The sequence below is a fragment of the Rhagoletis zephyria genome, unplaced genomic scaffold (assembly GCF_001687245.7).
Source record: "Rhagoletis zephyria isolate East Lansing unplaced genomic scaffold, Rhagoletis_zephyria_1.1 Rzeph_scaffold_00289, whole genome shotgun sequence".
NCBI classification, from domain to species: Eukaryota; Metazoa; Arthropoda; class Insecta; order Diptera; family Tephritidae; genus Rhagoletis; species Rhagoletis zephyria.
In genome coordinates this window covers 134141-146880 of record NW_016157373.1, presented here as the reverse complement: position 1 = coordinate 146880, position 12740 = coordinate 134141, and the positions used below count along the sequence as shown (strand labels likewise).

The 12740-nt window shown below is 36.3% G+C and overlaps 1 protein-coding gene across 1 annotated transcript in view; it reads left to right on the top strand.

Moving 5' to 3' along the window:
• Positions 1–12740, top strand: part of Skel (DM13 and DOMON_DOH domain-containing protein skeletor) — a 71749-nt gene that overhangs the window by 32090 nt on the left and 26919 nt on the right. The window contains exon 4 of the mRNA XM_017610189.1: positions 6939–7289. Coding sequence (XP_017465678.1) covers positions 6939–7289 — 351 coding nt within the window. The remainder of the gene's footprint in view (positions 1–6938; positions 7290–12740) is intronic.

Genomic DNA, 12740 nt, shown 5'->3' with positions numbered 1-12740 from the left:
TGCTTTCGTCTTCCAGGCTGAGGTAATTGCAATCCTCAAAGCCAAGCTGCACTTAAGGCATTGGCCAGCCCTCTAACTACGAAACCAAACCAAACTAGTTCGGCAATGCAAGTCTCGACTAAATTATGGTGGTAAACATAACGAGCTTGCTTTACTCTGGGCGCCAGGTCCCTCAGGAGTACCTGGTAATGAGATATCTGACCATTTGGCAAGAATTGACTCAGACCAGGCATTCTTCGGTCCGCAACCAGTTTTAGCACACCCACTTTCGGCCATCGAAGCAACCATCAGAAACTGGGCGAATACTTCGCTCAGCAATGACTGGGAGGCATCGAGGGGATGCAGTTGGGCAAAACTCATGTTGCCTTCAATGTCAGAAGTTTTTTGCTCTCACTGAGCAGACGACACTGCAGACAACTTGTTGGACTGCTGACTGGTCACATCATGTGGCACAAACACCTGACTCAGATAGTCCATTTGCCCATCCTGCCTTGAAGAGGATGAAATGGTGGAACACTTTTTGTGCTTCTTGCTNCTCTGGGCGAATACTTCGCTCAGCAATGACTGGGAGGCATCGAGGGGATACAGTTGGGCAAAACTCATGTTGCCTTCAATGTCAGAAGTTTTTTGCTCTCACTGAGCAGACGACACTGCAGACAACTTGTTGGACTGCTGACTGGTCACATCATGTGGCACAAACACCTGACTCAGATAGTCCATTTGCCCATCCTGCCTTGAAGAGGATGAAATGGTGGAACACTTTTTGTGCTTCTTGCTCGCTTGGTTGTTTGTCATTGAATTTCTAGACTCGTTCTTTTATCTATTGTCAGTTTCTGAATTAAAAGTTTGGCGTAAAAAGCTTAGCTATTTTGCTAGTAGCAAGAGTATACAGGTAAAGAAAATATGCTGTCGATGTAATTGAGAAGGTGAACAGGTTTCGTTAGAAAAACTTACTGCCTAACCAGAATGATGAGGCTGTAGTATGTAGCAAGAGCTGTCAAAAGTTAAAATATTCTAAATGCTCGTAAATTTTCCACAATATGTAGCTGTGGTTATGGTGTGTTATTGCTTATGTAGCTAGCGAAATAGCTTGTAGCTGTGGTACTACATTCTGTTTAGCCAGTTATTGTTTAGTGTATAATTAATGTGACCAACCGTACTTCTTTCGGAAGTACAGTACTTCCTTTTGAGCCGTTGTACTCGTACTTCGAAGTACAATCAAATATACTTATTTGCAGTATTTTGTTCTACCCAAGGCACATTGAACAGATAGTATCAGTAGGGCAGCTGACTTGATTTTTTATTTTTTTTTTCAAATTATTTGGTTTCTAAAATGTCAAATATTTTTAATTCCTTCTCACACAAAATATAAATTGTCAAAATCTTTTTGCATGTGAAACCTTTTCCCATACAAAACAAGCGTTTGACAAGCAAATTTTGGAACGTGGAGTTAGGTGAACGTTCCAGCACAAACGCTGATGCCTGGGCATTGCAAATAATGTATCAATGCTTCGAGATACAAATAAAAGACAGAAAGTCGCATCAGTTTTTTTTTTCAAAATTTAATTTTAACTTTTTTGTATTTCACATGGTACTCTTTGATTTACAAGATTTACTTTAGATAAAAGAAGAAACAAGAAAATACACATAAATGTGGTTTGTGCTCTAATACCTGTTTTATATGCCTTGCTTCTACCTTTTAAGTTGAGTTTTCTTTAACTCCATCGTCAAATTTTAAAAGATTAGTCATCTCATTTAGTAAAGGTACTTATAGATCAACACATAAACAATGAGTTTCAATCACTTCACTTCTCTAGCTGAAAAATTTCATTATAAATGGCTAGTCAATCAAGAAGACTTAAAAGGTGTTAGAGAGTTTAGAAATTCTGTGGCGAATCTTCCTTGCTCCTGTGGATATTCAGAAACGACAGTATCGATGCTATAGTAAACATTTTCTTATCCGGACAACATAATAACCATTTCCTTATTAACTACCGTACAGTGCTTATTTTTTGGGCACGAAATTGCTCAATCCTTCAAGTGGTTTTGATTATGTACTTACATCTCGCAAAATAGTCTCTTATTGCACTGAGTCTGGGAAGAGTTCTCAACCTTCCCTAAGTCGCAAAAGAAAATTGAAATAATCTCACATTTATCGAGAGTTTAAAACATTTCGGCAATGATTTTTCTTAAGTTAATTTATTTTTTTTTTAATTAAGTTGTTCCCAGCATACCACAGAGTCCGCTGGGTGCACAATTAGGACTCCCTAGGCTAGGGAGGCTGTGAAAAGAGTCGCAAAGGAGCATGCCCGCAGGAGAAAAGGGCATTCTTTATACATATACTAGCAGACCCGGCGAACTTCGTCCCGCCCAAAATTAGATTTTTAATTTAAACAGTTTGGTCCAACAGTTTCTCCAACAATCCACATTTACGATTTGTACTGGCACACTCATCGACTAAGACTATAGGTTGATGGTCGTTTGCCACCATGAGAAGTTCCCTGGTGGCAACAATGATCCGGATCTATAGTGAATGTGCACGAGAAACCTTCTCTTATAGTTGATGGCAATTTCAAAATGAATGCGTATCCTTGTTTAACAGAAATACAATATACATACGTAAACTGAGATGAAATACCTTAAAAAGTTTCGCGAAAGCAATTTAAGTGAAAAATTATTTTTTTCTGTCAGGTTCTATATTAAATTCAGTTAAAAAATAAATTTTCATTAAATTACTTTCATGAAACAGGCTTTTAAGTTATTTCAACAGGTGGTGATTTGAGATTTACCACTGCCCAACTCATCCCTGGTTTTTTCGAATGAAGCTTTAACGCATAATAATATTGGCAAATCCGATCCTTTCCATTGGCCAATCGTAACACACGGGAGTGCGATATACTCAATGGTGCAACAGGTCGATTTAGTCGACCTCAGCACCAGCTGGCAGCTCTTTTTTGCAATTGGACTGCCTTTACCGTTTTGAAAATTCGGCAAATCGGATCATAAAAAAGATTTTTAGTTATAACTCAACTCCAGCGCCAACTGGCGGATTAAATTGTGAAACTAAACTATCCAGAGACCCACTCAAACACACACACAGAACTTTGTTAAAATAAGGATTTCCCTCACAAATATACCTACAGAAGAATTATATACACATTCAAAGATAAGTAAAAGTTAGTACGTTTGTACTTTTCCATGCCCCTTTTTAAAGAGCCTATTTTTCTCATTGAGTATGGGATTAATTTTCATATCTCCATACGAAGTGTTCTAGTACTGTACCATTAACTCTTCCAGAGATATGCAGTATGAAATTCGGCTTGTAGGTGCCACGCCCCGTTTTCCAATAGCTCCATATTTTCTCCATGACTATGCGATTGATTTCATATATCACCACACCAAGTTCCAGTACTCTACTAAGAACAATTCTAGAGATGTGCAATAAGAAAAATTCTACTTGTATGGGAGGTGCCACGCCCGTATAAAGCTCCAGTACTCTACCATGAAGTTTCCAGAGACATACAGTATGACAATTTCGGTTTGTATGGGAGGTGCCACGCCCCCTTTTCAAATAGTCCGAATTTTTCGTCATGAGTATGCGATTGATTTCATATATCTCCATACCAAGTTCCAGTACTCTACCATGAACATTTCCAGAGACATACAGTATGACAATTTCGGTTTGTATAGGAGGTGCCACACCCCCTTTTATATATCGAGATTGTTCTTAGCCGATATCCATCCTTTGAACGTCTGCAGCAAGTGTCCGAAATTTAAAAAAAAATCGGTTCAGCCGTTCGCGAGCTTTGCGATATATGTACATACATGGATGGATAAGAGCTGCCGCTTTTAATATTGCGCTCACTTACGTACAAAAAAACTAACCAGCATGGTTTTTATGCGTAATTATATACCTAAATATCATGTGTATGTACATAATTATGCATATACAAATGTAAGTGCTAACAGCAATGTAAGTTGCTCCTTGTGGCAACATAAANCGATATATGTACATACATGGATGGATAAGAGCTGCCGCTTTTAATATTGCGCTCACTTACGTACAAAAAAACTAACCAGCATGGTTTTTATGCGTAATTATATACCTAAATATCATGTGTATGTACATAATTATGCATATACAAATGTAAGTGCTAACAGCAATGTAAGTTGCTCCTTGTGGCAACATAAACGACTCTACCTACATAATTGCCTACATTATTTCTCCATGTACAGTTCATACATATTTGTTTTATTTTTTTAACATAAGAATCAACATTAACGCTAACATTATGTATGTATGCATGCATATGTATACATAACCCTTGCTTTGCGCTGTATTCCGTAGGAATTAAGAGCAGAGGGCGCTCTCAGCGCAGTGTTAGATTCATAGGATTTTTAAAGTCCTCCAGTTCCATTTTTAGGAAAGTATTAAAACTTTTTTTTTTGCCTAAGACAATGAGAAGCCCATCCAGAATCTATAACCGAAATTTCCAAAAAAATCGGTACTGCCGATCTCGAGCTTTGCGAACAGAAAAAAAACCGGCTTTCAAAATATATATTAGTATATATATGAAAAAAGTGCAGCCTTAGGACTACTTAAATTAGTAATATCGCTGCCCCAAAAAGCAAAGACTCGTATTCACCTATGATTTTGTGAGAAGGACTCCTTAAATCCTCCGATGATAACCAAGACGGAGTGTTTTCGGAGTGATCCGATAATATACCGGTAAGGAGGCTTTACGGTTTTTCAAAATGTTCTTAATTTTATTTATCCTTACTAATATTATGAATCCCAAAGTGAGTTTGTTGGTTTATTACGCTTTCATGCTTTAACTAGCCAACCGATAATCATGCAATTTAGTCCTCTGGTGTCATTTAGCCCAATTTAAAATATAGGATGTATTTAATCTCGATTGTATCATACAGTATATCGCAAGAAATATTTGGGATAAAGTACTGGAACTTGGTATGAAGATATGTAAAATCAATTCCACACTCATGGAGGAGGGCTGCCAACTGTATAAAAAATCAAACTCAACTCGAATTAGCGGAATTATATTTATATAATTTTTTTGCGAAAATTATATTACAAGGATTGCCACCCGATTAAAAATTAAATTCAACCGAAAAGTTTTTGAAAAGGGTTTTAGTTCTGAACTGCATGGTGGACGGTTGCCACCTGTTTTAGAAATCAAATTCTACTTGAATAAAGGGAATATGTATCGCGATATGGATGTCAGACCAACGGAGTTTACGAAGGTTTTAGTTGGAAAATGTTTTGGAGAGGGTTGCCACCTGTTTTAAAAGTCGAATGTTAATTAATTATACTCAAATTAAAGTGTCAAACGTAAGAGTGTTTAGAAATGTTCAGCTAAAGAAAATCAACATGTGAACGCTTGTTTGAGTTACTGTGTAAATTCTTGTACAAATATTAATATTGCTTACACAGCTCAATTCTTAAATTAAATTCAGCCGTACCATAGCTACGACCTTTTAATAAAAATCTATTTGGTTTTTCACACGTGCTTGGTTATCAGGTTATCTGGCTAAAAATTATTATTCTGTAGTGTATTTTATTGTTGTAAACTGAATAAAAAATATAACCTGATAACCTGATAACCAGGCAAGTGTGACCAACCTCTATTTATTTTATAAAAATCAAATTTTCGGCTCATAAATTTTTTAAAATACAAAACTGAGAAATCCAGCGTTATTATATAGTAAAATATCGTGGAATTTGTATCTTTCGTAAATACCAATACATGGCAGGTCAGCGTGGTTATTGTCCGATGTCAACAAGTTGCAAAGAATGCTTAAATGGGGCTAACAGTAATAAGTGTACAAAGTTTGGATGAAATCGGCTCGGCACGTACACATATTTTCTCATAAGTGCGCTTGACCACGCCCATTTAAAAAAAAATTAAATATTACATTTTTTGCTTAAAGTTGACTCCATATATCTCTTTTTAATAATTTGGCTGCAGTAGTTATTTAAGTAACAGTTTTCACTTTTTTTTCAAAGATACCGTTATGTGGAAGGCAAGCGCTGTTTTCATCCGATTTCACCCATTTCCATTACTAAATAACCTAGCCTGGGCAAAGAAAACCAAGTGTACCAAAATTGCGAAATGTCTATTAGTTTCCGAGAAAACGAGTTTTGACCGTTGCTCCATTCCACTGAACCACTGTGCGCTGGTTAGGTAAAGCGCTAGACTTTTATAAAAAATATAAACAAAAAGTCATTTGACTTAATCAGCTGACCACGAGGGTACATACGTACATACGACTTAGGTTTTAATTTCGCCTCAGACAGTTATGTATTTTAACACACATTTTTTTGGTTTTGGCTATTAAATTATGGGAACGATTCACATATTCACATGGAATTTGTGATAAGGCTGAATATGAATAACGTGTCATATGGAATTAAGAAAAAGTACTAGTTTTTCTTTTTTAATAGTTTTTATGCAAGAAAGTTCATTTCTTCTACGAAATTAACAGACAGTTTCAGCAGCATTTTAAATGGAAAATGAGTTTTTATTTTTTTTTTATTCACTTAAATTGCTTTCGTGAAATTGGCTGTAAATTTTTATAATTTATCCTTATTAATAAACTTTAAGAATATTAACATAAAATCAATAAGAATCTATGGAATTTTCATAATTTATTCGTTTTATCTCTTGCACTAGACATTTTTCATATATGTAGGCAATCTTGTAATATGCCGAAGTGTCGGAGATAACTAGCTGAAATAATATTGTGAACTCATAATTACTTTAAAAATGTTTTAAACGAAAATATTTTTATTTATGTGAATCGTTCTGGTGGTTTGATTTACATATACATAGATATGTATGTATGTATGTGTGTATGTGTGTGCATATGTAAATAACTAAGTAATATTAAAAATTAAATTCTTTCTTCTATGTATATAGCTGCCTATTTCTATGTGGGCAACACGCCGAAACCCAGCAACGATGGAGCACAACGTCTGCGAGATGAACGTGGCGGGGACAGTGCGCTCACTCGACGATATCGTAATAAAGATGTAACACTTTCCTTGCCCGATGGTAAAACTTTGAGAGACATCAAATGGTTTTCGGTTTGGTGCGACGAGTTTGCCGTTAATTTTGGTGATGTTTCCGTACCAAGTGATTTGGACTTTCCTAGGCCGCAAAAAATTGCAGCTCTCAAAGGAGTGCATGGTGTATCCTCGGACAGCATCGTAATTGTGGATGCACAAACTCTTTTAATACCAAATTTTAGTTACGATGGAGAGGCACCAGGTGAGCCGTAAAATTTATTCTAAGTTAAATAAACACGATTTACATACCAGTGTTGAATTTGAAAAAGCACTAACAGTAAAAATTGTTTTTATTTAGAAAAGAGCAAAGTAAAGTAAACTCAAAGTTTTTTTAGATCAAAAGTAAAACAAATAAAAAAGAAAAATTGTTGCATTTTTTTTGTACTTTATTCGGATTTGCGTAGTGCTTAGGGATGAGTGAATTCGGAGCTTCGAGATTCGATTTTTATCGAGTTTAAGCTCCATATTCGATTTCCATCAGGCATAAAAGAAAAAATTATGGTATAAATTGTCAAACTTCATTTAATTTGTGAACGGCCCAACCTATAGAAAACTTTTAAGTGTCAAACATCCGTTTATTCAAATCAAATTTAATGGTTTCCATTAAAATGGAAAAGGCCTTTTATACAGAGTTCAAGATTTGTATGAAATAAAAGAAACCGGTTTTTCGAACAAAAAAAAATAAGATTTCAAAAACCCCCTATAGATATACAAGAAACCGATGGAAACCGGTTTGGATAAACCGAGTCAATCGCCCTACTTTCTAATATCAGGTTAATGATGTATATCAGTGATTCCCAAGGTGGTCCAGGTGGACACCCAGGGGTTCACGGGAGACTCGACAGGGGTCCACGTTAACGTAAAAAAATTATGGGGGTCCACGAGTTGTAAGTGGGGGTCCACGAAAATGTATCTGGTTTCTATAGTAAAGAACAAAAATGGCTGCTTGATAGCAAATTTATTTAACTTAAATTTTTTTAATGTTGTATAGTGCCCTTGACGCACTGGTGAACTTACCGTCACTTTGTGCCATGATTTTGTTCCAGCACTGAGCCCGCACTCGTACATTGTCGAATCTTCACTGATGGCTACAAAACTGTCTCGAGTCAGGATCTGGAGTATTTTTCAAAGTTAATGGGGATAAGCTTCACTTTTTCTCTTGGCGAATATGCTTCGGCCTTCCAGGCTGTGGTATTTGGAATCCCCAAAGCCATAGACTACGTGGTGGAAAACAGGTGGAGGGGAAGGAGTTTACGTGTCTGCAGGTACAGCCAAGCTGCACTTAAGGCCGGCCCTCTATCTAAGTACTTTCAAACCAGTTCGGCAATACAAGTCTAGACTAAATTATGTTGGTAAAGATAACGAACTTGCTTTACTCTGGGTGCCGGGCAACTCGGGAGTGCCTGGAAATTACATCTGACCTTTTGGCCACAGTTGACTTAGGCCAGGCATTCTTCGGTCCGCAACCAGTCATAACATTCCCCACTTCGACCATCGAAGCCACCATCAGAAACTGGGTGGATACTTCGCTCAGCAATGACTGGGTGCCATCGACTGGATGCAGGTGGGCAAAACTCATGTTGCCTTTAATCTCAGAAGGTCTATCTAGTTGTTTCCTCTCACTGAGAAGACGGGACTGCTGACTGGTCACTTCACGTAGCACAAACACCTGACTGTAATAGGCGTAAATGACAACTGCATTTGCCTATCCTGCTTTGAAGAGGATGAGACGGTGGAACACTTCTTGAGCTTCTTTCTTGCTTGGTTGTTTATCATCGATTTATCTAAATTCAGTATTTTCTTTTTTATCAGTGTTTGAATTTGAAGTTTGGCGTAAAAAGCTTTGCAGTTTTTTTGTTTCAAGTTTTGTGCTTTAAAAATGCGAGTGACCAACATTTTTTGCATCACTTTAAAACTCGGAACGGGACCGAGAGGGACCACCTCTGAGACACTACCTTTCCGATCGGTTGACGTGGTCCAAAGTTATGCGGTAACATACATAAAAAAAATCAAAATATTCCGACGAACTGATAACCTCCTCCTTTTTTGGAAGTCGGTTAAAAAATGATGCCATCAAAACAAATAAACTATTTGACAAATGCATAAGATGCAATTTCATAAGTGAGGAGTTTATTTAGTGCTCTTAAAAAATATAACTCCTCAGAGCGAGATAGTTCTTTCATGGCTTTACGAGCTCTATTTTTAAAACTTGCAAGTGTGTAATAACATTATTTTAATAAATAGAACACAAGAACATATTTTACTTTTATTTTTGCCACTCTGAATTTAGTTTTGGCACTTACCCGCGATGCAAAATTAAATCGTTAGATTTAATCTTCACATTTTTTTATGAGCTCTGGGAATAATTAGAAATGAGCATCAGGGGGTCCACCGAAGCCAGTAAAGTTAAGAAAGACGACAAAAGTAATTTTGGGAACCTCTGACGATATACGTCAACTGAAATGCAAAAATAAACATAGCAACATCGTAAATGAAATGGGAAAAGTCGTGACTAATATTTTTTATTTTTTTCATAAAATGATGTAGGAGTTGTAATTCGATGAAATCCATGATAAAAATATAGTAAGGTATAACCGCTGAGAGTCACTTTTAAAATTCTTGACGTTTCCAAACAATTTAATTTTTAAATTTACTCACAAACTCACACACACATTTTCATTTTCAATCTCAAGCAACAACAATTTCGAACAATTTCAATTTTTCATTTTCACTTTTATTGATTTTAAAATGTTGGCAAACTTCAAAAAAAAATCATGGCCGACAAATTGAGAGAACGGTTCTACCTTGCTATGTTTTTATCATGGATGAAATCCATCTTATCAATCAAAAACTTATATTTTGAATTTTTCATTAGTTTCAACTTTTTGTATTTAAGCGACGATGTTTTTAACGTCCTTTTGCATTTCAGGTGACAATATATTAATGTATATTAAAGGCCACGAGAGGGTTTTTTTCCACTAAAATATATAACCCAGTGCTACAAAGGAATAAAGGAGAAATACCTGGGAAGTTATGTATATTTTCTGGTAGGTATTTTCGAGTAAAACCAGAATCGAAATATGAAATTTGTCAAACAACCCCCTAAATCTTGATTTACCTTTAAAACCCGGTATTTCGTACTTTTGCGCCCTTATAAGCCTGTAACTTAGTTGTACAGTAGTTAGTAGGAGAAACTTGGATCTTTCTAAGGATATATATGCGAATAAAGAAACCTTATGAGATCTGTGTGTATTTAACGTTTCGGAGGAAAAAAATAAAATAAAAATAATTTCAGAATATTGCTGGTCACTACAACAAGAAACTGATGATGCTGAATTAAGAAAAAACAGTGAAGAAAACCTTTTTTGAAGAGTATAAATAGTCAAAAATAATATTTTTGCAAAAATTTGGTTTTCATAAAAAGCTTAATAACTCGGTAAAATTTCATCCGCTGTTTTTAAATAAACACTCGTTTTTTTTCGATATTAAAATTTAGTTTAACAATCAATTTAGGACTCGTATGGTTTTNTTATGTATATTTTCTGGTAGGTATTTTCGAGTAAAACCAGAATCGAAATATGAAATTTGTCAAACAACCCCCTAAATCTTGATTTACCTTTAAAACCCGGTATTTCGTACTTTTGCGTCCTTATAAGCCTGTAACTTAGTTGTACAGTAGTTAGTAGGAGAAACTTGGACCTTTCTAAGGATATATATGCGAATAAAGAAACCTTATGAGATCTGTGTGTATTTAACGTTTCGGAGGAAAAAAATAAAATTAAAATAATTTCAGAATATTGCTGGTCACTACAACAAGAAACTGATGATGCTGAATTAAGAAAAAACAGTGAAGAAAACCTTTTTTGAAGAGTATAAATAGTCAAAAATAATATTTTTGCAAAAATTTGGTTTTCATAAAAAGCTTAATAACTCGGTAAAATTTCATCCGCTGTTTTTAAATAAACACTCGTTTTTTTTCGATATTAAAATTTAGTTTAACAATCAATTTAGGACTCGTATGGTTTTCTTATAAAATAGTGCGTAAAAACTCCACCAAAATTTAAAAAGTCGAAAAGTAAAAATGCGTTTGGTGGGTAAATATACATAGATCTCTTAAGGTTTCTTTATTCGCGTATTAATCGTTCGAAAGGCCCCAGTTTCCCCTTTAAAATACAAACAGATCCCTTAAAGCTTCTGTATTCGCATATATTTATATCGTTCGAAAGGATCAAGGTTCTTCTTATTAAACCCGGCAATAAACTGAAACTCGTTTACTCGTTACTGGCTTATAGTATGTGCGCAAAAGTACGAAAAAACGGTTTTCTAAAGGTAAATCAAGATTTTGGGGGTGTTTGGCAAATTGCATATTTCGATACTTGTTCTACTCGAAAAGACCTACCAGAAAATATACATAACTTCCCAGGGGGAGCACTCCATAATCCCGACTTTGAAGATCCCGACTAGACATAGTCCGGACAATTTTTAAAAATCCAGACAATACAAAATCAAGACAGGACATAATACAGACATAACAAAATCCCGACCAAATAAAATACAGATAACACATTATTCAGACAAGACAAAATCCCGACAACTCAAAATTCCGACAAGACACAATCCAGACAAAAAAAATTACAATGCGTCCGGAAATGAAATTGATGACTTATGCCTAAATATAAACGGTTACCACTCCAAATTTTTTCGCTTCTTCACTGCAAGGAGTCTAACCCTCTCGGCAACCACTTTACCACAAGGACGAAAGCTGCGTATTCTCGTCGATGGTAAACTAATTCCAACGGTGAATAACCGGAAAATTGTCAAATCTAGCTCTCGTTCCCGGCGCATACAACCGAAATTGCCAACAAAGTACAGAGCCGTAGTCCTCAATTCGGCAGTACTTGGCCAAAGACAAAGAAACGGTGTTGCAAACATACAAAGCCGTCCGGTTCTAAATTATGCAGCGCCTGTGTGCTCGCAGGGGACAATTGGTTCGCAGTGGACGAAACTAAAGACATGCCACAATGCAACACCCTGGACAACCAGAGGATGTCTTCTGATGTCGCCAGAACATCACATCCACAGTGAAGCTGAAATTCTCCCAGTAAGGTGCTACAGTTGTCAGCACTCGAACTTGCTTTAGCTGAAGGACCAGGTCAAGCACTACGCACAGCACCCCTGGGACTGGGACTATACAGACAGGTTATTAACGGTATTTGCAAACTCCAGTCAAGTGAATGCCATCATCAGTGCCAATCACCACCTGTGAACGACAGTGAGCTTCAACTGCCACGAGATACCCGCGTAACTCTGGCCCAACTCGCCTCCCAACATCGAAAATGAGTGTCCAGTATGTGGAGATTCCCCCCTTGACACCAACCACCTCTTCACATGCTCACTCAATCTAACTCAACTAACATCCCCTCTCTCCCTCTGGTTCTACCTCATCGAAATATTAAACCTCCTGGGCCTACCGTTAGTTGAGCCTGCGGACAATTACGGGCTAAGTAATCCCTTACAACAATAACAACAACTGTGTCGTTTATACATTATTTTTGAGCGAAAACAGAAGAGAATTATGACAAAAATCCCGACAAAATATAAAAATAATTAAAAAATCGCGCGACTTTTTAATTATTTTTATATTTTGTCGGGA